The 26,792-nt window shown below is 34.4% G+C and overlaps 1 protein-coding gene across 2 annotated transcripts in view; it reads right to left on the bottom strand.

Annotated features, from left to right (window-relative positions):
* Nucleotides 1–244: 244 nt before the first annotated feature.
* The window catches only part of LOC127874319 (phospholipid phosphatase 1-like), a 33,188-nt gene continuing 6,640 nt past the window's right edge, over nucleotides 245–26,792 (bottom strand). The window contains exons 1-7 of one of the 2 annotated variants that reach the window (XM_052418565.1): nucleotides 22,215–22,539; nucleotides 8,076–8,573; nucleotides 2,275–2,426; nucleotides 1,805–2,025; nucleotides 1,435–1,555; nucleotides 858–1,034; nucleotides 245–547 (exon numbers count right to left, since the gene is read on the bottom strand). In XM_052418565.1, coding sequence (XP_052274525.1) covers nucleotides 254–547; nucleotides 858–1,034; nucleotides 1,435–1,555; nucleotides 1,805–2,025; nucleotides 2,275–2,426; nucleotides 8,076–8,160 — 1,050 coding nt within the window. In that variant the 5' untranslated portion in view covers nucleotides 8,161–8,573; nucleotides 22,215–22,539 and the 3' untranslated portion in view covers nucleotides 245–253. Of the gene's footprint in view, nucleotides 548–857; nucleotides 1,035–1,434; nucleotides 1,556–1,804; nucleotides 2,026–2,274; nucleotides 2,427–8,075; nucleotides 8,574–22,214; nucleotides 22,540–26,792 lie in introns of those variants that run through there. The other variant, XM_052418566.1, reaches the window with a different exon arrangement.

Genomic DNA, 26,792 nt, shown 5'->3' with positions numbered 1-26,792 from the left:
AATTATATGGTGACCTGTCGGTTGCATATTGAATACAACATTATTTTAACGCTTAAATACGAAGACTCACTTGGTTCCTGGAAAAAATAAATAACCGTTGTTGCGTCCAATAAAGTTGGGTGCAACTTATAGTAAAACATTTTTTACTTGTCCAAAAAGATTGGGTGCGAACGCACCCAACGCACCCCCCCCCCCCCCCTGGCTACGGGTATGCACGAGGTCAGTAAAACTTACATAAAACACGTGTGTAAATTCAAACCAGTTCTTGATGAGATGATAAAGTTACTGGTGTTGACAAAGGCCGACGAACGGGAGAACTCATTTTAAGTTTTAACGACGTATGCTTGCCTTTGTCGAGAGTGTTTGGGACGTCATTAAAGTACTCGTTTCGTAGTAATGGGGCAGGCGTATGAGATTCGACATTTGAAGATGGTGGTGTTGCGCATGTGCAAAATAAGTCATGTGACACTGTCGATGTTGACATGGATGATTTGCTGACGTCATCCTCTAAAGATGTGGAAAGCAGGTTTTCCGCCAGAAGCTTATACTGAAAAATGTGTAAAAAAGCGATTACTATTTTGATGCAGTGTAAGGGGTTTAATGCATGTCCGTAAATGTCGTCCAAGATTAACCTGTGCGGACTGCACAGGCTTATCCGGGACGACACTTTACGCACTTGCATTTAACCACCTTTTTACAGAGCACGGCCCATATGTAAACGATAACTATTTGATGCAATGTTATTGGGAGCCGGTATTAAGGACTTACTTAATTAGACTGTGTTGTTTTTTACATTATAAATTCGTTAGGAAAAAAACGCTATAAACGTGCACTTTAATTGTATATAAATCTTCTACCACAAAGACGGCAACTGCTGCCCCGACGATAAATCCGACGATGACGTCAGATGCGTGGTGTTTGTGGTCCTTGATACGACTCAGGCCGCATATGGATGCAGTGAAGACTAGAGCAGCTTGCAGGAAGAACTTCAGAATTCGTGAGAAACTGATGTGGAGTCGTCTCTGTATGTAAAACTGTCAAAAGAATTTTGCGCACATAATTAAGTGGTTTGTTTCGATATTATTTAACATCACAACGACAACGATGACAAAAGGAAACTAGACAAGTGTATCAACTACATCTCGTATTTCACGACGGAATAGGACCTTGTAAGGGTAATAGAAAAGCACACGCGAGTTTTAGGTTGCATTATAATATTTTACTTATAAACATACTTTTGAGTGCAAAAACAAAAACTTGTTTTATGTTTTATTACAGTTCTAAATGATTAATTCCGTGGTATTGAGCTGTCAATTCAATGAGTTAAATGCATCTATCCAACCGTCTTTCTGGCATGGTTGAAAATTTACGACTTATAATAATCCTTGCATACTAGACTTAAAACACGATAACTCTTGAAGTTGTGATACATACACAGTAGAAAACTGCGATGTACATGGAGAACGCTGAATGCCCGGATGGAAATGACTGTCGGCTGTCACGAATCTCGTCGGCGTCGTGGTCGCTTCCGCTGCACGTGTACTCAGTAATGTAGCTTTAGAAAGAAACATTTCAATGTTTGAGAGAAAAATTACCGATGTAAATAAGAAAATAATATTCCATAATATATTTGCACTAATAAAAAGGCTCTCATATGTTTAAGCTTTTGATGAAAGCAAAATCGCTGAAACAATATTGCTGAAAAAGCTGATTTTGATACAATTGTATAAGCCCAAAAGCTGTTCGCACACGCGAAGATGATAAGTATTACATTTGCATGTGGCTGAAATAGTAACAAGCTCACGCGGGACATAGTGATCTGTTGAACTGCGGACGACACACGTCCATGAAGTTGGGCCTCAAGAATCCAAGCTGTCTCTTCACAAATTCGGCAAACAGTTCTTGAATCACGAACCCGACGACGAACACCGAGTAGCCCTTAACAATGAACCAGAAATCTTCGCGCGTGGGACATGCGCGTAGGCACTTCCTGTTGATGGCGTTTAAAACCTCCACGATAACGACCTATGAAATTCATTTCTCAAATTAGCAAAGACGTGTGTAGTTATTTATATTTCCGTTCATTTTATTTTACTTGAGATGAGACTCGTATGCGACACGTAATCTGGTCAATAGCTATAATTTGTACAAAATGACTTATCCAAAAGAACACTGTAGTATTGTATAGATAAAATTTCAAAAGCAAATAGACGGGCAGACCAATCGCCGGCGTACAAATGTATGTAGTCAACACCAAACGTTGTTTCTACTCACACAGAAGATAGAAGTCCCGAAGCCGGTGAAGATAAGTACAGGTGTACTTATGGTGTCGGGTCGGTAGGGGAGGGAGATGGAGGGGTCATCACAATGGAAGCCCCTGATAAAGGGCTGGCCATGAAGGAACAAGTAAAGAACCGGGATTCCCACTGAAATAGAAACAAAAATAGCATGATATAACTGCAGTGAATGTGTTGTTTATATGGGACTGTTTCCGGAACAAAAGTATGACCAATGTATACATATCATCAATGTCATCCCTCAATATGCTCAATTTAAAAATTCAATTTATGACAATAACCCACAGTTGGTTAGCGTGTGGCTATGATAATAATTAGTAAAAACATCATTTTGAATGGAAAAAAAATCAAATTATAACAAAAAATTATCTTCTCTGAAAAACTAATTTACTAACGAATATATGTATATTTGATAGTGAAATGTTTTTCTCGGAGAATTTGATTCTTATTGGGAGAGTGTATGTTTGAAAACAAGCAATATATTTTCGTTTTAGTTTTAACAGTTAAAACATTGAAAATATTGGAAAAAGGTAATCGAGATCAGTTTCTCGACCATTCAAATAACATCAAACTAACATATGGGGCGTGCTCTGTGAAAAGGGGATTTAACGATGTGCGTAAAGTTTCGTCCCAGATAAGCCTGTACAGTCCGCACATGCTAATCAGAGACGACACTTTCCGCTTTTATGATATTGTTCGTTTTAAGAAAGTCTCTACTTAGCCAAAATCAAGTTTAGGCGCAAAGTATCGTCCCTGATTAGCCTGTGCGGACTCCACAGGCTAATCTGGGACGACACTTTACGCACTTGCATGAGACCCCTTTTCAACGAAGCACGGCCAATACATAGAAGTTGAAATGGCACTGTCTAGTATAATGCTGTAAACCAGTATTTGAAATGCTACTCAATTGATGAAGGCGTTATCCAACATTAGAATTAAACCATTAAAGTATTTGGCTTACATTTGTATTTACCATGTAATTATGCGGCTTCAATTATTAGTTACATTATGACCATGAATTTTTATTCCAGATACCCGTATATTAAGTTTAACTAAACCGCCACGATCTATTTAACACGTCAAACATACTTCAATTCATGCGACACATCGTCTGAGTTATTTAAACACGTGATGTCTTTTTGGAGTTCATGCATTGAGATGAACGAATGGAAATGGCAACTCGATCGTCTCTGTTTTGGTCAGCTAGAAACATACGGTTTGATGTCGTATTTACCTAGATTTTAAAGGTACCTTTTCACATATTTTGACATGTATTGAAGTTTGTTATTAAATGCTTTATATCGATAAATGTAAACATTGGATCTCAAAAGCAACTGTAATAGACAAGAATAAAATTAAAGAAAGAAAAAAGGTAACCCTCAACTAGTCACAAACCACTGACTACTGGAGTAGCCTATCGCTTAGACCACTCGACCATCCGTGCTCATACAATTAATGATGTATTTTATAATAAATATAAGCAATCCTCGTAGTGTCACACAATATAACGACAGCAACACAATATAACGACAGCAACACAATATAACGACAGCAACAAAACTCTTCAAATCATTCAATCGTTTCGCGTTGCAACGCGTTATAATTTTCTGGCTTTTTTAATCGTCAAAAGATGCATCAAATTGATATATTAGAGCATGATCAATGTTCAGTTTTACTGTTTCCTCACAAATATCATAATTGCAACGAAAATTTGAGAAGCAGAAACAACTTTTTTTTTTAATTGTGTCAATTTACCAAAACGTGAAAAGGTCCCTTAAAATATAATGGGGAAAGTATGTAAGAAAACTAAGCTTCTGTTTGAATACTGGCCTGTAAGTGAATGCATTAGTTTGACCAATTATGATTTGATAAATAGCTGCTACACTAAAATATACATCGACGCGGTTTATTTCATGGATACATGCGAAAGTGTAAGTGTTGTTTTAATATTACTTTATAGAGAACATAGAAATCTTAGTCTGACCAAGTAAAAATGACAGGAATATTGAGAATCTTTGATGTATAATGATCCAAGAAATATCTTCTTGAAGTAAAACAATTTAGAAAATTTCACCATTACAGCATGTCATATTTTGATATATGAGCTGCATCCGGTACAATTTACGTACAAAACTAAAACACGGAATTGAATACCTCTTTTCGTTTTTGTCTCACGTTTGTTTTTGTAGTATTGTTAACGGATTATTATAATGAACTTTAAAGTAAACGAATAAAATAATAATGTGTTGTTGTTGCATGTTATATGCATTGTTAAGTTTTTTGAACTTGCAGCATCACGTTCTTGATAATAGTCATAAATGTCAACAGTATAAGGATGTCTAAGCTCTGTGAACAGGGGTATTCTTTCATGTTTGTAAAGTTTCGTCCCAGATTAGACTGTATAGTCCACACAGGCTAATCTGGGAAGACATTTTCCGCTTTTATGATATTTTTCTTTTTAAAAAAGTCTCTTCTTGTAAAAAATCAAGTTTAGGCGGAGATTGTCGTCCCTTATGATCCTGTGCGGACTGCAGTTAAGGCGGAAAGTGTTGTCCCTGATTAGCCTGTGCGGACTGCGCATGCTAATCTGGGACGACACTTTACGCACATGCATTAAACCCCCTTTTCACAGAGCGAGGCTCATGTTTATCTTAACTTAAATATCTTATATCTGATATATCATAACGTGTCAATACAGTCAAATCGCGTCCTATTTCTTTTCGAACAAATTCTAGCACCCATTCATCAATATTGGAACCGGTCAATTACACGAATTTACAAATATTCGGGTGGGATTAAATGTTGCAAGATTGATACATAGATCTCGATAAAACAAGACAGACAGACAGAAAGACAGACAAGATACATTTAGAACGAAATATTGGAACCTGTCTTTTTCGCGCATGTATAAACCTTTATTGGGATAAATGGGCTGTTAGAGTGAAAAATAGGTCTATGACATATATTAAGTATATTCGTCTATTATGTCTTTATTTTCGTTTTCGCTTTAAGACATATCCTTGGTGAATAAGTTACACTGAACAAAGGGGATTTTTATTATTATTTCAATGTCATTATTTTCCTTAGGAATTAACAATTATTTATCATCTATATTTATGTTATGCTTTCCGGTGGTTTATAGAGAAATATCAGTGAATTAAAACTGACAATTTCATTGTTTCAAACAGTGAAAATTAACAGTGAAAATTATCGATATTCACTTTTCACTGTTTACTGTGAAATGACGTCATTTTAAAAAGAAAATGTGTTGGATTCGGTGGAATAACGATTTTAATTCACTCGTGATCATAGAAAATATATATTTTCTATGATCACTCGTGAATTATAACGATTTTAATACACTCGTGATCATAGAAAATATATATTTTCACTCGTGGCTGCGCCACTCGTGAAAATATTATTTTCTATGATCACTCGTGAATTAAAATCGATAATCCACCGAATCCAACAAATATCGTCTATATAATCAAGTTAGTTTATACTTATCTTTGTAAATAACCTACTAGCTGTATTGAGTTGTTTCATTTTTGATCTCTTGTATGTGTATATACTCGATTGTACTTTCTTGGTTGTATTATATTGTTATGCTCTTCGTGAATGGAGGAAAATAAAAGTCTATCTATCTACCATTTGGGTTTAATAATTTCTGGGAGTTCCCGTATCAGCCGCGATCCTTATATGCGATTGTTGAGACATAGCAAGCTAATTCAAAACCACAATGAGTCGTATATGCGAATATCAAACTTACTATTTTGTCGATGTCAACAAAGTAGGTGGGGTTATGGATCATTAAAACAGTCTCGAATACGCATAAACTGCTTACGAGAGATTTGCTCAAATAATGAATAAAAGAATTAATGCCTCATCAGTTATATATAGATCGTGTACCGATCGAGCCATCAAGTCGGGGAAATTTCACAGTCGACGATTTTTAGTTGTGTGAACATATAAAACGCAAATGTGCGTCAGACGTTATCTAGGTTTTTTTTTATCTTACTTCAAATCTATCCAGGCAAAAAGTAAGTCAACTATCAACGCCATGCTGTGCGATCACTGACGTCATTCAAGAACAATAATTTACGTTAAGTAGGTGAACATCCTACAATCGGTGTTGAACGGAAATCAATTAGTCCTATGACACGCAACAAATGACCGGAAATAACTCTTTTGATTTGATTGTTATCCGCTTTCACAGTGTACGGGCAAACATAATATGAAAAACATCACGTTCTACAATCTATGTATTGGTACTTGTTTAGTTCCTGTGAGATATTAAATACAAAATCAATCAGGGCACTCATTTCTATTGATAGTAGCTTTGCGTATGATTTTAGCTTAGAAACGCAAAATCAGTTGTCGATTTATTTAGCAAATCCATACACCCTATTTTATGTTAATTCTTGTTAGACGTATCAATGAATGAAATTGACGTACAAGTCCGTGCTGTCATTTTTGCATGCTTTAATTTACTTGGAATGCCAGAGGGGGTAATCACGTGACAAACAAGATGGTGACGTCCATGTCGAGACAGGTACTTTTCTCCGTTTTATAACCTTTATTACTTTTACTAATTGTTTCTATGGCGCGCACTGTCCAGCCATATCGGCAAATAAAGTGATTTGCGTTTATATTAATATTCGCTATATATATCGCTGCGAAATTTCCGCTAAGAAAATGCCAAACAAAACTGTAATAGTTATTGCTGTGTAGTAAACATACATTTCGCTACAACACAAAGCAGATTATGAAAGGAAAAACTAGTATAAGATGTGTGATTTAAATCAATTATCTCGTTAACCAGTTTATATCACGGAGACTTTGGCAAATTTAAGAGAGCGAAATGATTAGGGCGGATCTCAAAAAGAAAAGCAACATGTTGATAAACTACTTCAAGTGCAATACTCAGCGTGACAAAACATCTGTTTATTGTCTAATTTTACAAAGAAGTTCACGTTTAGCGTAATTTTCTTGTTCAACTAGCCGTTTATAACAGTCAAGATAATTGAACCCTTATGTAGTTCATTTTCAACGAAACACTTATAAATACAGAATGGTTGTAGTCGATCAATATAAAGGAAATTGCGGTTCTTATTTGTGTTAAGATATGATTATCCTCCCCGAACCAATTTGACTGCAATGGCTTGACCCAGAATAAGTCTTAGTCAATAAGTGTCCCAATGTGAGATTTTGCGTGCAAGATATTAAGTCGGTATTATTATTATTATTATATTAGTGTTATAATAATAATATTATTATTATTATGATGATTATGTATTTGTTTTAATCATTATTATTATAATTATAATTATTATTATTATTATTATTATTATTATTATTATTATTATTATTATTATTATTATTTTTATTATCATTATTATTATTATTATTATAATTATTATTATTATTATGATCATTTCATGTCCATTTTATATATACAACACTTTCTAGCACCATGTTGAATAAGCATTTATTTACACCGCCATTACATGTCTTATGTATGTTCGTTGGCTATGTTCTTTTGTATTTGCCAATAAAATTGACTCGACAAATTTGTTATTTTTTGGAATTCTCAAGATGAAGTTGGTTTACCGTACTTTAACAATGATTTAAAAGTGTCCAATATACTTTATCGATTTACAATATTTACGCGAAGACATTTTGATTGCTTGGACTAAAAACTTATGTAAGCACTCTTTTATGTGTCATTACAGTACACGTTAGTATCCAATAAAATTTTATTACATAATTATAACTTACCTATAAGAAAAAGTATAACATCCACTATTAAAGCCAGCGTAAGGCGCCTTCGACTGACCCGTCTATTATCCGGACACTTCTCCATTTGCAATAATTCCAAAGCATCTAAACCGGAGAGTTGCGTTGAACACGTCTTTGAATCCGGATTTTATACTTATGCCACACAAACTCTAGACGAATCAGCAGCCACAACTTAAATCTTTGTTCTTCTCGATCGAAAGACCGAAGTGAGCGTAGTAAACTTCGAATAAGCTATACACTAGAGGACATTAAATCGCATTGGATCAACTGACTTGTAAAACTAGTGGTTTATAACTGTCGATTTAAACAGGTACATATGTTAATCCCCTTAATTTAAATGATGATTTCAATAGTATATCTTCGTTAAAATGTTTTGATCAATTATAGTTTGTTGATATAAGAATACGTTACGTCATTTACTACAGCTTAGAAGAAGTAACTTTGGCGTCAATTCTTTAAATCTCCGAACAAGTGTACCTGAAAATATACAAATGAAGAATTATAATAGTATTTGTTAATGTTTGTTGTAAGGAAAATATCAAATGAATGGCTACTATGGTATGGTATTTTTAAAGCGGTTATATGCTTAAAAGTAGTTAAACATAGTTATGTGTACATTTTTTTCTATAAATTTTAACACTATAATAGCAACAGAGTCACAACTTAAACAGTTTGTAAAAAATGCGATTTGTTGTTGTTTTTGTTTTTTCACGTTAGATAATACGCACACTACTTGTAACTGTATGATCACTTCCTCTTCGCATGGCCTTTTGATATGTATAGTATTACATGGTTACGACTAACGATTTACTATGTACAAGTCATACTAAAGTAATCGTCTTTTCTGCTGTACAAGTCATACTAAAGTTGTCGTCTTTTCTGCTCTTTTGTATAAAGGATGTAAGAAAGCTTTGATGCTGTTCAATCGTGTGTACATCGCTACACGAGCCAATCTCAGAAGATTATTGATCTGATGAATGCGTGTAATGCTCTCATACGTCCAATGGGGGCATTTTCGGCATGCACGTGTTTAATAACTATCACAGCAATATGGAAATACTCATAGATATAAAGCATACACAATAACAAAATGAGATATTTTGGATAATAAACATAATAACCTCTATTTATATGTTGGGTAAGTTTAACTTTGCATAAACACTTTTACAATCCTCGTCGTATAAAAGCTGTTCATAGGCTTTTCTTGTAAGCTTTATCAGCATTATTCGTCCGCGACATGCGAACATTGGTCTTATGCCGTATGCGGTTAGCGAAGTTCAAGACCAGAAAGGTTTTTCCGAAGCTACACTGGCCTCATATGGCTTAAGACCCATTTGCATAAAAATGGCCATTTAGGACAAGGATTATTTGTTCTCGTCGTTCATGCAAGTTTCCGCAAGGAACTGTATCGCGGTGAGTGGTAATTTGTATTTTCATCCTGATCTTAATATGACTGTATTTTTTTACTTTTAATAAAATGGTGCTAGGGTAGATTAAACAGGATACTAAAATAGGATTTGAAAATGTTAATGATGATTCAGCAGCTATTTCTGTAGTTACTCTTCACACTGTTCATTTCCATATTTACTTAAATGATAACCCTCCCCCCCCCCCCCCCGTTGCATTAATTGACCAAAGATACTTTCGAGACCCAGGTATACCCAGCCTTATTATTTTTGGTGAGCACTGTGAGTTTACTGTGTCTTATGTAACTCGTTGCATATTGTGTAGAGGGATTCTCAGATGTGAGAAAACGAAGAAAAGGGCTTCATCACGCTAGACTTATTAATTCTTTGGTAAATGCAATTCTTTTTACCGGTAAACACGCAGGCTATTTTAGTAAACCTGTTTGTTAGAATGATTATATACAGATGTAAAAGCACCATTACTACTCAAAATCAACGAAAATTTCGTACAATATTTCGTAAAATAAAGTTAAACAATTAAAAATCAGTGTTCCTCATGGCAATTGCCGAAATTTCAACGCCAGATGTGGTCTGGTAAAATAGATGTTTGTAAATACAAAATGCTCGTTTTTATTTTTGTTTTGCATATTTAATTCCATTTTAAATTCCCGCAACGATATCTATTCATACGACACATGAACACTAACATGGTACCATTTTAGTGTTCGTGTATCGTATAAATAGAGATATATTCGCGGAAATTAATCGTGTCACAAAACAATAGAAAACGAGCATTTTGTATCTACACAAATCTATGTAATCATACCTCATCTAGCGTTGAAATTGTGGCTATTGCTATACGGAACACTGATTGTTTAGGTGTTGACTTTATTTTACGAAATAGTTTACGAAATTTTCGTTTATTTTGAGCGTTATAGACAATACTTTCCATTTCATGATTAACTTCAGACGATATAGCCTGAGTTTATGTATATTCGGTCACTTAAGATGTGAAGTTAACTTGTTATACTGAATGAAAAAAGTTCAATACAAGTAAGTCAAAAGAAGCAAAACGATTAACATCGGATATTGCTATTGGAACAGGCCATTTCTAGGAAGACACCAGGATTTGTTCATTTATTTCTTATCAATATGCAGTCATATTTTGATACTTAAACACTAAATTTGTCTACTAATTTTAATATTTACTATTGAATTAACCTATTTATAGACAAATAACTGACAATACCATGTTTAAACGTGAATATTATTGGAATTTCCATAAAAAAGTTTTCAAATATAATCTACGATTGGTGCGTTTCAAGTTTTAACCAAAAACAATCTCTGTCGGATATAATTTACTATATCAAAAATTAGCATTAAATTAGATTCTTCACTCAAGTTTTATCAGAGATATGTTACATTTGCCATAACAGGCGGATAGCTGATTCAAATGGAGTCGATAAAAAATAGGGGGAAAGGATTTACATGTATAAACATTCAAAACATGTAAAATGTCATTGAGTTTGGTGACATAGTTTGCCAGGTTTATCGTTTACTACATTATGACTTAGAAAATTAATATAAAACAAATGCAAACGATGGAGTAGTTTTCTTAAGTAAAACCTTTAACCAACAACGCTCGCATAATTTGAAAACCGAACAATGACTTACTTACTCTCAGCATGATTGTATAGTCTTTCATAGTAAACTTTGTCTTTATCGAACCAAGTGACTTCCACGTAAATTGCAAAACAATTAAATACTTCTATTAAAGCGCGAGAGCAAAACAAAGCTCATTATTTGGTCTATCTTCAATCAACTTTATTCGTTAATTGTTTAATATTCACTTCCTCAAAGAGAACTACGTGGGTAAGCCTCTGACGACAAACACGTCGTATTAACCCGCGCACAAATAAACGAATCGCGTTCTGAGAAAACTGGGCATAATGGATGTGCGTTAAGTGTCGTCCCAGATTAGCCTTTGCAGTTCGCTTTTATGACATTTTTCGTTAAAATGAAGTCTCTTCTTAGCAAAAATCCAATTTAGGCGGAATGTGTGGGGACTACACAGGCTAATCTGGGACGACACATTACGCACATACATTATGCCCAGTTCTCTCAGAACACGACTTAAACTATGAAGCAACCGCGGCGAGTTTAATGCAAGCTAAACAAATACACGTGAATATGTTATTTGAATAATGTTTAGCTTATTTTCTAAATTCAAGTAGATTGTATCAATAATATTTCAACTCTAAGCATCTATGATGCTCATCTTCAGTTAAATATAGCATTCCAAATAAAATTCAAAGGAAAAGTCATTGATACACATTCGGGAGATATAACGTAGCATACATGCTTGAGGCCATTAAAATTATAGAAGATGTAAATGTTTAAGTTTTTATAGAATTCAGTTATAATGAAGTCATATTTTTTTGTGAAAAAAATTACTTTCTTAAATAAGCGATGATGGTTTAATTAATCGTTTATTTTACCGGAAAACTAATATTTTTATAAAGAGATATTGCCTATATTGAATGGCCTTGTTCGAGAATGTTTTTATTAGAACATCTTAATTGTGTTTATCTTTAAAATCATACATACGTGTTTATTCTTTACCGGCTAGAGACTTGTTACTTAAATGACATGTTAAACACAAATGCAGTCCATGTTTATCATAAAAATTATATTAATCTGACAGAGTTTTAATTTAACAATATCCAATAGTTTTTATTTTTAATTGGTCACAACATATTAAGTTAAACAAACATACCTGAGGACGACGAAATTTTCTTCCGTTAACACATATATCCATTTATAAAGATAATTTCACCACTGTATCATCACGCACATTTAATACACGATGAAGTACGTATATAACGGTTTTTATCAAACAAAACTTCTATGTTTTCTAATTCCCATACAATTGCCGAGCAGTTTGCATTTCAGAGTCTCTGATGAAAGTCAATCAATAGGACCGGATTATACTGAAGTCCTATGACAAAATAAAAGAGACCTTGATCTTAACGGAGTGGTTGTGATGACTTAATGAAAGATTAATTTGAAACGGCATGGTTTAAGGGGCACACTTATGAGGATTTTCATTGCATTTGTTCTTGCTGCTTGTGTTGCTAGTGCTGGTTCTGATGATGATGACGCAGACAACAGCGACGACGACGATATGATTACGATTATGATGATGAAAATTGCGTTGATGATGATGCCGAGGAGGAGTTACAAGAAAAAGATGAAGACGTAATGTCGATGTTGAAGACAAGGAAAAACTAAAAAGGTGTTTACTACGACGACGATGATTTAATTCGATTCACGCGTCACGTTTTGGCATTCTGTTTGACATTTATTGTCTGCATACTAGCTTTTAATTGAATTTGGTTTGAGATTAATTGTTTGGCAAGTGTCAGGTTCGACCAGTCCCTAATCCTGTCTAAACCTCGAATGCGTTGTATAGACCGTTCCATTTCGGCGATCCCAGTTTTAATTACTTCATGTTGAAAGAGAGTGTTCTGTTATAACAGAATTGTATAAAAACATATTTCTCTCATGGTATCGTTCCTGGATTTTCATTGTTCTCTATAATTAATACAAGTACATGCACCAGGTGATTTTTATGCAGTGTTAAACCATCAAACCCTCATATAAATACCAAATATCATATATTTTAAATAGACCTTTATACGTATTTTACTGTGATATCTACCTTCAACAGCTGTATGTAAATCAGTTGTAGTCATAATTGTCTCATTAACTGTTGAGGGATTTTATGGATGAAGTTTTTCTGCCCACGCAATGAGTCGCACACATTCAACGTATTTCTTACTACGCCCATATGCAATGATTCAAGAAGGATTGTGTATACATCCTATGAAACATGGTAACTGTTTTAAACCCACTCCATTATTTCCATTTAACAAGTTACAGCTCATGAAGTATGTACTAAATTGCTTTTTTCGAAAAATAAATTGTGCATATTCATCCACAATTAAGTTCGTCATCAAATATAATCCGCCAAGTTGCTGCTCATGCGGCATACTTTTGATGAATATTTCTGCACTCGATTAATGCTCAAGTAATCGGTATTCATTGTTTTAAAGTACAAACCGAGAACAAAACATTTATAAACCCATAGAAGGTTCAGAATCCTTTAGCGTCGGTTTTGTCAGGGTAAATTTATTTGTAAAATAAGCATCAAATTGAACATTGAAACAATACACTACACGATTTCTAGAGAAAAAAATACATTCATTTAGACAAGACCTATTTAATCAAGTGTAATATAAAAAATATTTATTTTTTCAATATACATTCAAACTGTAGTAATGAAACATTACAAAACAATCGAAGTCAAACATATTACGTATGTCTTTAAATACAAAAGTAAATATTAAGTAACTTTTCTTAAAATGTAAGATGCACTGTATTAGCGTTCAAGGATGACAAATTCACTAACTATGGTATGTCATTCGCATGAATAGCTTCTTCTTGAACATTCAAACATGCGTGTATGTGTTTTTCTTGCTCTGTGACGTAATATCGTGTCATAAGCATAACCATATCGTTCATCAAATAAGCTTACAATATGACGAGAAGAATCATCATAGTATTTTTAGTTAAAAAATCATTACATCGTGACATTACAAATTGGTAAGCTATTCGTCGGATTTGCCGCATTTTAACATATTTCAATCAAATAAAATAGTTTTATTATTGAATATCGCACGCAATTTCAAGGTTGCCCGCATATTTTTTACCAAAGATTTTTTTAGAGTCTTGTAAAGCTGTCTTAATTTACGAACAATATATATATTTTTCGTTAAAATGTAATGGTAGTATTAAGATTCTCGGCATATGTATATAACAAATACCTGTTGTTGTTTTGTAATTCCTGAAATCTGCCTAACACAAACATGTTTGAACACTTGATTTTATTATGAGGCCAAAGCGTTTGACTATGAATGGCTCAATAAATCCACTTAAGTAATTGCATGGGTGTTATGAAGCGCTCAAAATAGAAAGATTTAACAGCACCGATCCTTAAATACTTCTATGAATAGTCTGTAGATACTGAATGTGGCAGAGATTGTTGATGATAGGTCACCAGTAATTCGTGGTGCCAGAATTGCAGAACTGGTGAATGACCTTAATCTTTCCTTAAGTTGTCGTCCATGCGCGACAGACAAAAATTTAAACACTCGCACAAGCCATGCGTATGATTTAACAATCTCTAACAAACTTCAGGGACAAAAACATGGCCAGATTATTGCATGTAGATGTATTTAATTAAAACAAATAAAACTTTATTTGTTAAACTAATGATAAGCACAAGATATTTTGTTGTCTTTATAAATCCGCGCGTTTCAATTTATGGGAGCCGAATTATTTTTTAATGCAAACGTGTGCTGAATTTCATTCATTTTAAAGATGGGGCCATAAAACGTCATAGAAAGAAGCACTTGAAACCGAAGACGTGAAACACATCATTCTTGTTGCATATTGCTTCATGTGCCTTGATCATTCTGTACAACTTTTGAATCGGCTTCGTAGTGTAATATGTCGATTATCAAATGGACCGTGCTCTGTCAAAAGGGGCTTTAATGCATGTGCGTAAAGTATCGTCCCAGATTAGCCTGTGCAGTTCGCACAGGCTAATCAGGGACGACACTTTCCGCTGTAATGGTATTTTTAGTTTACAGAAAGTCTCTTTTAGCAAAAATCCAGTAAAGACAGAAAGTGTCGTCTCTGATTAGCCTGTGCGTACTACACAGGCTAATATGGGACAGCACTTTACGCATATGCATTAAACCCCTTTTCACAGAGCACGATCCATAAAGATCCTCTTCATCAACTCGCTCAAAATTATTTTGTTAAGTTTGTGCTTAACTAAAAGTGTAATGATCAACTTAGTAATGAGGCCATAATAAGCGTTCAGGCTTTTAATAAAAATATAACAATTTTGAATTATTATTTAGAATGGGTTAAATTAAGTTGTCTTCTATGACTAATCAAGACATTGACAAATGTGTCTGTGGTTTTAAAATTCTACCGGTTGAATGCTTAAATGCAAGCTATCTGTAAATATAATTTCCTGTTTCAAAACATTTAGCACGTTTATGCGTAGAGTGCATGCCTTCTGTAACAAGTTGTATAATTCTCAAAATATTGTTGTTAACAGACAAAGACTATTAACGCGTTCATTATTTTTAAGGAAAACTGATGTAAAATTGATCGAAATTTTGTTGCTAAATTTTTTAAGCAAGTCTCTATTTAGATACGTGTACAGTTAAGCTTAATTTTGCATCCGTCTTTTTATCACCATTACGCTTTATTTCGAACCATATGTTTAACACATCGCTTGAAATCCCTTCTTATAATCACACGCGCCCCCTATTGTATGCAACTTTCACTGGCACGAAAATTAATTCTAAATATTGAAAGAAACCGCATGCATCAGATATTGTATCAATAAATTAAAAAAACTACGTATTTTGTGCCCTTCAGATTTCCAGCATCCACCCATCAATATTGGAACAAATCAATTAACCGCATTAACAATTACTTTATATTCTTAAATACTTTCTGTTAATAAATATTTGTCCCTTGGGATCATTTCAATATTGAAAGAGAAATTAATAATATAAGAAATGTCATGTAATAGACTTGCTTTTTATAATACTTCTAGTACACTGTTACATTCATCTAATGTCCGTCAAAGTCTACATGTTTGCATTTTAATGCATAAATGCATTATACATACCATAGTTGTTTGAAGGCCTCATTGAAAATTAGATTGCCATTGTTAAACTGTTTGCATAACTTTGTATCAATGTGTTGTCTTAATGAGTTACCTTCAGAAAATAAAGAGATTATTAATATTATAATAATAAAACTTATTATTATTATTATTATTATTATTATTATTATTATTATTATTATTATTATTATTATTATTATTATTATTATCATCATTATTATTATTATTATTATTATTATTATTATTATTATTATTATTATTATTATTATTATTAACAAACCTTCGTGGGCAAGGTTAGGTTGTTAGTGTGATAAATAGGACCCGCTAAAACGAGATAGTTGATATATTGGCAGCTAATTGGATTTAATATCTACTGGGAGTTCCCGTATCAGCGTGTTATCCGATTTGCGAATCGTGAGAGATAGCAAATGAAGTTAAACAAATAACTAGGAATCGTAGATGTGAATATCACACTCAATTTTGTGTCGAAGTAAAAATAAGGAGTCACGGTTCATTACAACATCTTCATTATGTCATGCATTGCTTATGATAAACTTGCTGCAAAAAAACTACTTAAACATGTCTTAAGTTCATCGTCAGTAATATATACATTGTGTTCCGATCGTACGCAACAAGTCGTGAAATCTTCACAGTCGAAGATGTTTTAGTCGTGCGGCCCTGTCCTGTTGAAAAGAGAATGTGTTTCAGCTGTTGTTGTTGTTGTTGTTGTTGCTGTATATGTTTGTTTAAATCTAACTTCAAATCACCACCACAGCAACGATCACTGTCATTCTTCCGAATGTATGTCGTCATTGAAGAGCAATTATTTGCCTAATTAGGAAAATCATCCTACAATCGGTGTTCATAACGGAAATCTCCTCTTCCGATAAACCATGTGATAAAATAAAACTCAACAAATGACCGGAAACAATAGTTTGTGTTTGATTGGTATCTGCGTTTGAATCCATTATTGACAACATTGATAAAAAAAATACAATTTATGCTATGATTAATAAATTTCCATTTCTACATTCGTTCATAAAGTACGTACTACTATTTGTCAAGTGAAGTGGCTGGGAGATATTAAATACAAAATCAAACTGGACACGCCTGGACACGCCTGAGAATTGGGAGTAGTTTTGCGTACGATTTTAGCACAGAAACAATCAGATCTAGTTTTATGCATGACAGTCCTTCATCGTATATTATAAAATGCATTCTCGTTATGTCTCTTGGACTAGAGATTTGGTAATGAGTCTTACGTACAACCTATATCGTATGATTGTTTGTTCTTTCTTGTAATGCAAATCAGACACCAGACATTTCTAACATGTCCGCGCTATCAATTGTGCATGCTAAAATAAAAAATAAATCAGAATTCTTGACCCGATTATTTATTTGAGGTCGTTTTGCCTTTTGCGTATATAATTCGGTAGGTCAACTAGAAAAGGCATTGTTAACGTTCACGGCGTTAATTGACTAAGGACTTAAAATGGCATTGCTAATTTTGTCATCAAATGCTTTAAAAGGCAAGGTTTTTACAACGAACAGTATGGAGACCAACAATAAAATTAAAGGAATGGAATCTAAGAAACAAAATCAAAGTTTGTATCAAGCGGGGTTCCAACTATTGTCTTTTGGATGTATAGGCTATTTCCTTAACAACGCGGCCGTCAAGACTGTCATAAATTATAAAACATTTGATACTTGATGTACCGGTAAATGATCCCCGTGTTGTAACACAACAAAAACAACACATTCATTCCAAATTATTCATTGATTTCGCGTTTGTAACGTTTTGTATTTTAATAATTTACCATGATGACAATACATAACCGAGCTGTATTTTCAGTGTGAGTCTATCTGTTCTATTCTGGTCTATGAGTCTACGGCATAAATGGTATTGCGCGCCTTAATTTATATTGCTATTTTATGTAGACAATATTTGAAAAGTTTCATGTTAACAATTTATGAACAAGTCCGTACAATCTCACTGCATCACGCTTTAAAAAAACCTAAACTATATGCCGTGTTTTGTGTTGAGTGAAGAATGCGATACCAATGTCGATGATAATGTGCCCAAATCATTTCAATATTTGAAGAGTTGCGCATAGACATTTATTTTTTTATCTGTTATAATGTTTAATTAATTACCGCACACATTTTTGCCAACACAACAAAAATAAAACTCGTTTTATCATATTGCATAGCAATTTGTAGACACGTTCAATAAGTAAATGATTGCACAAATCAATGTCTTACGACGTAATCAGACGGAATTTGGTTAGCTCGTATATCTTTTAGCAAACCTGTATCTGTAGAAGTATACACATTTTACTGTAACAACAATTTTGTTGTTGCTTTATATGTTCTTAAGAAGCTGCGATTATTAACCCATGAGTTGCTTATTATTAATTAGATAGAGCAAAGTGAACTGACAGATAACCAAACACGAATTGTGGACAGAATAAATTCAATACAACCATGACTTGGGCCTTAGAATCATTTGCATACATAGCGTTCTTTTTAATGTTTATGGCAGCGACCTTTTTTGCTATTTTTACCAGATATCAGGCATACATGTCAATGGTTGACTGGTTTTTAATTTGGCTTTTAGAGGGCATTCCTATCAAAGTCATGATCTATATACATTGGTTACAACGCGTCAAATGACATACATTGGCTACAGCGCGTCAAATGCAAATACAATTAAACTGTTTTTTATGTATTAGTATGTCTGTTAAAAATGGCATGATTATTCATCGAGATTCTATTAAAATCAGCGTTCATCAAATTATGTTTGTTGTTTCTATGGTTCGTTTCTTTCTATCAATTGTATAATGTTTATCTTTCTGCATTTGATTTTTATAATGGTGTCAAAGACTCATAATTCGACAAGTTCACGCTGTGCAAGTTCATAAATAAATTGGTTTGACACATATCTGATTATTATTTAACCGTTATCACTTTTAAGATATAAATGTGTTTATAAAAACCCTAAATACACTGGCAGCGTAAATATTTATCTTGTCTAATCGGCTAAGTGTCGAAAGAATGATGTAAGTTTACTAAACCGGCACGCATAGAGGCCAACTTGAAGCAAAGCTCAACAGCAATCATCGACACGGGAAATGAACAATGTATTATTGAGTTGGTCATTGTATACACCGTTTCAATACCTTTAGAACTTAAGTTCACATTAAATGAAGATAAGATAAATAATGTTCATGATCATTAATCATTGAAAGGCGATAACTTTTTATATGTTCTAGAATCACACATAAACGTATTACGTCTATAGTTTCATTACACTGGTTTACGTGTACGACAACTATTATCTTATATTTTTACAAATAATTACATTGCTGAAGCTCTAAGAGTAAATTGATTTTAAAATATACAATGAAATCACATATAAAAAGCTGTTATATAAATCACGATCCATCTTTGTATTGTTTATTATGTTGTGTTATATATGGGCTTTTTTCGCCAAACGACGTTGACGTCACTTCCTGTGTTTATGTCTAGATTAATCAACTCAATAGGCTATCAGTAACTTTAAAAAACTTCAAAAAATGAAATTTTCTCAATGAAATTCATCTTGTAGAAACTGATATTTTATTTTTATTTATTTCCAATAAATTTCTTTGAAGTTGCGTTGGTTATTTCAAATTTATCGAAGCTTACATAAATTTCACGGCCGTTTTAAAGTAGATTAAGAGACAACAAAGATATATAAGATGCTGTGATTCCCAACCATTGCCCTATTTAAAATGTTTGATTACTGATACTTTGGCAAATTTTAGAGAGCTGCATGATAAAGTCCGAGCTAAAAATAGAAAATCAGCGTGTTAATAAACCACTTTTCATGCAATATTTAACATGCCAGTATCATCTGTTTAAGGTTTCACGTTACATATGAGTTCGCTTATAGCGTACTTATCTGGTTCAACTGGCGGGTTAATTACAGTCATTTCTCTTCAAGATAATTGACCCCTTATATGGTTGAATTTCAAAGTAACGCTGATACAGAATGGTTGTCAACGACGAATGAAAAGGAAATTGTAGTTTCATTGTGAGTTAAGATATGACTTTTATTCCTACACTAACAATACTGCAATTCTTTGACCTTGCGAACTTCTTAAGTTGATACATGCCCCACTAAGAGGTTTGCTTGCCAGATGTTTAGAAGTATTAACATACATATATTTGTTTTTGTTTTTTTAACTATGATGCGATAATAATAATAATAATTATTATTATTATTATTATTATGATTATTATTATTATTATTATTATTATTATTATTATTATTATTAATTATTTATTTATGTATTTATTTTTTAGAAACTTTCTCATATTAACGCGTTCCCCCCCCCCCCCCCCCCCGTTCACACATAGCTGCGACTTTACGACGATCATCCCGATCAAGCCACGATCTGAAAAAGGTAAGGATCGGGGCGGATCGAGGCCGTTCGGCGTCTAAATCGAGCAATTTGGCAAATTATGGTCTTCATTTCGACCGTACTACGATGCCCCTACGTCAAACGCGCTGCTAACACAGTTCTACTACGATGTTACGCAGACCGTTGCCGACCAGCGGCCGGGTTTACTGCGTTTACTTTCGCGACATTCAAGATCATTCTACTACGCTACGCAGACCTATATGACTGTTCGACGATATCGCTAACATGTCTCCGATCATATTACGATTGTATTACGCTTCTAGTACGATTTTGGCGATGACGATATATATCTTTGGTTTAAAACATATTTTTTATTTCTTTCCAAACTTCAAACATGAACGGACGTATTAATGCTGATCTGATTCATCTGGCTTTACTTCAGCAAGACCAAATGTTAGTTGAACTTGAAATTGCACAGATAGTTTACAGGCGGAGGCGCAGAAGAAGGTCAAGAGGATACAGGGTACGGCCATAGCTATCTGCATATAGGAGGCTCCTATTTGGACAGTATGACACACTCCTGCGAGAACTCCGAATGGAAGACACCAATTCCTTCTTCAATATTTTGAGGATGGAACCAGCGATGTTCAATTAGCTGCCTCAGAGACTTGGCCCTTCAGAAGAAAGGTACAGGCTGGAGGAATTCGCTGGAACCAGGTGTCAAACTTGCCATTACTATCAGACATCTTGCTTCAGGAGATAAGTACCATAGTCTTATGTATAACTTCAGAGTGGCTTAGAATACGATAACGTGTCTCATTCATGAGGTTTGCAAGGCTATTTGTGAGGAATTTAATGATGAAGTGATAAAATGTCCAAAAACTCCAGATGAATGGTCTCTCATAGCAGACGAGTTCAAGAACAGATGGAATGTCCCACATGCATGCGGTGCCCTAGATGGTAAACACGTTGCCATCAGATGTCCCTCGAACAGTGGCTCGCTTTACCAGAACAAGCGCTTCTTTTTAGTAGTGCTACTAGCACTGGCAGGTGCTGATTACTAATTTCTATTGATTGACTGCGGAGGTCTTGGTTCTATGACTGATGCTCAAATTTTAAAGAATCTGAGCTGAAACTGAGCTGTATGGTACTACGCTTTTACTGCGCTATTACTACGATCTTGTAGATCTCTCCACGATGCTTCCGCGCTGCCTGTACGATTACGGCGCTTTTACTACGCTCTCTTTACGACTTTACACCTATTCTTGTTGGCCACGACCCCCCTACGCTTGTTTTGAGCATGTTCAAAATAAGCGTGGCGAGAGCGTAGAGCTCTCCGATCATGAAGACTCTACCGCGATCATTCTGCGCTTATAAAGACTCCACTACGTTTCTCCTGCGATTTGTCACGTTTTCGGTCTCGGTTTGATCGTTGTAGAAGCGGCGTCTATGTGTGAACGGAGGGTTAGCCTTATATTTTTTACGGGTGCAATACGACTGAAATAATTTATTCATATATATAAAAAAAACTTACCGATAAGGACAATTATAACATTCACTATTGAAGCCACGTGAGCCGTCTGTGATTGACGCGTTAATAATCCAGACACGTTTCAAGTTTGCAATCTAAACCGGAGAGTTGAGTTGAATACGTCTTGGCTCCGGATTTTACACTTAAATGTCACATCAACTCCGGACGAATCAGCACCCACAGCTTAAATCCTTTTTCTTGTCGATTGCAAGACAGAATTGAGCGTAGTAAACTTCGAATAATCTTTATAATTAAGACCTACTAAAATCGTGCTTTATTAACCGAATAGGAAATCTAGTAGTTTGAAACTGTCAGTTTAAAAACGGACGGTTGTATACCCGCTTAATTTATGATTTCTATAGTATATTTTCGTTAAAATATTATTTTGATCAATTATAGATGGTTGGTATAAAAATAAGTTACGTCATTAAAATACAGCCTAGAAGAACTAACTTGAGCTTCAAGTCTTTCAATCTCCGAACAATGTGCACCTGCAAATATACAAATGAATAATTACAATTGTATTTGTTTATGTATATTATAAAGAAATATATAATTGCATACTAAGGTTTTGTATTTTGAAAACGATTTTTACTAATTATATCTTAAATATGTTTACAAATATTTTGTATCAGCGCTCATATAATTTTATTTTATAGGGATTGCAACAAAAAGGAAAATTGGTATTCGAATGTGCGGTCATTTTATCAATCGTCTTGTATGCAATGTATATGTAGAATACAGAGCTGCAAGTTAATGGTGTATTTGTTAACAAAAATGCGGGAAAAAAAAGAATATAGGCAACAAAATACACAAATTTACAAAATATTATTTTGTATTCAAACTTAAAAAATAACAAAGATGTACAACTAAAATTATTGTTGCAGCTTTATACAGAGGAAGGACAGACCTGTCTTACGGCTAAATTTGCTGCTATATGTTATCTATGCAAATCTGTGTGATATTTGTACTATTATTATAAGCATAATAATCCACATGGTATGTGTATGATAATCAAATTTTCCACTAAAGTTTATTATCCATTAATTTTAATTGCATAATAGCCACAATGTACCATACATATTTAGTGAAAATGCGTTTATTTCTATTATTTTCTAACCACTGCCATGTAGCACGTAAAATACTATACACACTTCTTGATACTGCATGATCACTTCCTCTTAACATGAAATTGTGATATGTGCATTACTGCATTAATGTATGACTAAGATTGGCGAAATACTATGTACAAGTTGTAATGAATTTCATTGCTGTCCTGTTCTGGGTCGTGCTCTGTGAAAAGGGGGTTTAATGCATGTGCGTAAAGTGTCGTCCCTGATTAGCCTTTGCAGTCCGCACAGGCTAATCAGGGACGATACTTTCCGCCTTAACTGTATATTTTCTAAGAATATACTTTCTTTAAACAAAAAATGCCATAAAAAAGCGGAAAGTGTCGTCCCTGATAAGCCTGTGCGGACTGCAGAGGCTAAACTGGGACGACACTTTTAAGCTCGTGCATTAAGCCCCCTTTTCGCAGAGCACGGCCTACCATTACTGCCCTGTTCTATAAACAGGTGTAAAAAAGCTTTGCTGTTTTGCATCGTACGTTCATCACTACGCAAGCTAATCTCAGCAGATTGATAATTGTGTGAATCAAGGTAATACTTCCCAACGTCCGATGGTGATGGAGGCATTTTTTACATTACCAAGTATAGTAAATATCACAGCAATATGGAAATACTCTGAACTATAGAACAACACAATAAAAAATAAGATTGTGTCAAAAATAAACAGAATAATTATATTTATATGTTGGGTAAATTTAACTTTTTAACGGTTTGCATTAATACCTAAAACTCCTCGTCGTATAATAGCTGTTCGTAAGCATGACTTTTAGGCTTTACCAGCATGACTTTAGCCGCGTCATGCGAACATGGGTCTTATGCCAAAGACGACGAGCGAAGCTCTCGGTTATTATGGAATTAATTAACAAATCGTACACATGATACATATTTTTTCCTCGATGCATAAAATAAATCCCCAAAGTCTTAGTATATTGGTATTGTTAGAGGACAATTCATCTTAGTAAGTGTATTCCGTGTTATCATGCACAGCGCAAATATGGCAAAATCAACGTAAGAACCAGAGCGCGAAAGCAAGTTTTTAAGGGATGTGTGTGCGTTTCCTTTACGTGTTTCGTGTGTTTGCAAATTTTCTTTGCATTAATCGACGACTTTTATCGCAACCAAACGCTGACGCTTGCATAAACTTAAACCCATAGTTGATAACACGTTTTGTTGACATAAAAAGCATACTAACGCAAATAAACAATTAGATCTTATCAATTTTTTTGAGATTTTATAAATCGTTCGTCAATAAATTTCTCAACAAAATTAATCAATGTCGTCTTTTCATCATATTAAGCCACTTCTTATTTTTGCTAATTGCTTTCAAACATTTTTGATGCTGGTGATATTGATGGTGATGCTGCTGCTGCTGATGATGATGGTGATGCTGATGATGCCTACAATGATGATGATGATGATGATGATGATGATGATGATGATGATGATGATGATGATGATGATGATGATGATGATGATGATGATGATGATGATTGTGATGCTGCTGTAAATGAGGAGGGGGAGGAGGAGGAGGAGGTGGAGGAGGAGGTGGAGGAGGAGGAGGAGGAGGAGGAGGAGGAGGAGGAGGAGGAGGAGGATCTATCACGATTAGGTTAAAAAAAGAGATCACGTTCAGACCCACAAACCGACCGACGGACAGGTTCATGGCAATATATCCCCATTTGTTCTGTGTTTTCGAAGCTTTCGGTTGGGGCGTAACTGATATATTCAATTCGCGCAGCTTTTAATTGCTCAACATTTACATGGACGTTATGTCCAAATGCTGAGAGACAACGTCGAAGAATAAAACAAACAACTATCACCGATTATGTATAATAATCAATCCACTAATCTGACGCTGTAAAAAAGTTTTGTATTTCCCTAATACTGGGAAAGTTTAATCCCAGCAACTCTTTTAGAATTACATTAATGGATCGATATGCACAATTTATCCCCCAACGGATGATAACTAACAAAACAGAAAGTAATGAGCGCTGCAATTAATCTTTTCATAACATGCACTGTTCCGCAAAGGGGTAGTATTCAAATGTTTAAAACGACGGGTAATGCATGCTGATCGTTTGCTCTTTGTAGGATTTGGTTGATTATACAGCCTTTTGTCTTCTGGACACTGTCATTCACTTCGACAGTTGGACTCAAATTATTATTTGACAAAAACTGCATTGGAACGTTTATTATATAACAATGAGAAATCGACAACAACATGTTGTTAAAGGATTATACGGAGTACATAGTATTTGCGTGCAGAGAAACAGTACCCAAATTTCCCCCCAAAACGCAACAATACAATCAAAACGATACAAATACGCAAATTATTTCCATATGTATGTTACATTTGTTCCCAATATGCAATATCAAATAAAGAATAGAAGCAATTTATTTGGATTTAAATGGGGGTAATTTAATTGCATTGTTAGTTTGATTTTGTATGTGGATTTCGTTCCGTTTAATTTCGGATAGTAGTTGCTTAAAAGTATACCGGACAAGCCAGCCTATCATGGTGCACCATTCTGGGGAAAGATATCTTAGCAGAACATACTGGTAATATGCATATCTTCGTAAAGCTTCTAGCCATTTTCCTCATCATTAGTTATAATTTTTTTAAATATTTATTTTAGCATCGGAACAGTAAAAAATATTGAACTCCCTTGAGTACGTTTCAGATGTCTTTCGCGGAAATCTTAAGAACGCTCACACAGTGGGGATGGAACCCATTACCTCCCGGTTGCTAGGCGGATACCGTATCCACTACACCTCCACGAATATTAGTCGCAAATAGAGTCAAGGCGAGGTGGGGGGGGGGGGGGGGTAAAGTGATGTCTATGAACATGACTAAACATGATTTGTGAAATACAATAAACAAAAACATTCAAAAAAAGTATGCTACTGCTTCAATGATTATCATGACTACTTCCAATATTACCGAAGAGTCCGGATACGCGTCACTTTAGTAGGCCTAATAGCTAAATAGCGTTCGCGTTCGTGCAGGAAGAGTTTTTTATTCATTACCAGAGAAATATGTATCCCAGTGCCCCACGCCGTTACGTCGGTAAATCAATCCAGGTTTATCCGTTCGTTACAAAAAAAACGATGCACGTGTCACATTGCCAATTAAGCCCCCTACACGTTCTCGTCAGGAACTGTGTCGTGAAAACATGTATTGCCAACCATTATCTTACAACGCCCAGCAAACAGAACCCAGAGTAATATATAAAAAGTGCAAAATCTTATTTTAAAGACAATAATGCAACATGATTTATCGCCTGTGTTACACAGAGTCAAGATGTTGTTGATAGTTCGTGTTTCACCACTGTATAGTATCGCTGCATCATTTACGACGAGATGCTGATAAACGCTTTGACGTTTTGAGACTTAGCTATGTATCATTTTGCTTGTAAAAAGTATAGAAGTTTATAGGAGTTATAGCTTTTGATTA

Source organism: Dreissena polymorpha, chromosome 3, assembly GCF_020536995.1.
Source record: "Dreissena polymorpha isolate Duluth1 chromosome 3, UMN_Dpol_1.0, whole genome shotgun sequence".
Lineage (NCBI taxonomy): Eukaryota > Metazoa > Mollusca > Bivalvia > Myida > Dreissenidae > Dreissena > Dreissena polymorpha.
The sequence above is the reverse complement of the archived record's forward strand: the minus strand, read 5'-3'. Positions and strand labels throughout refer to the sequence as shown.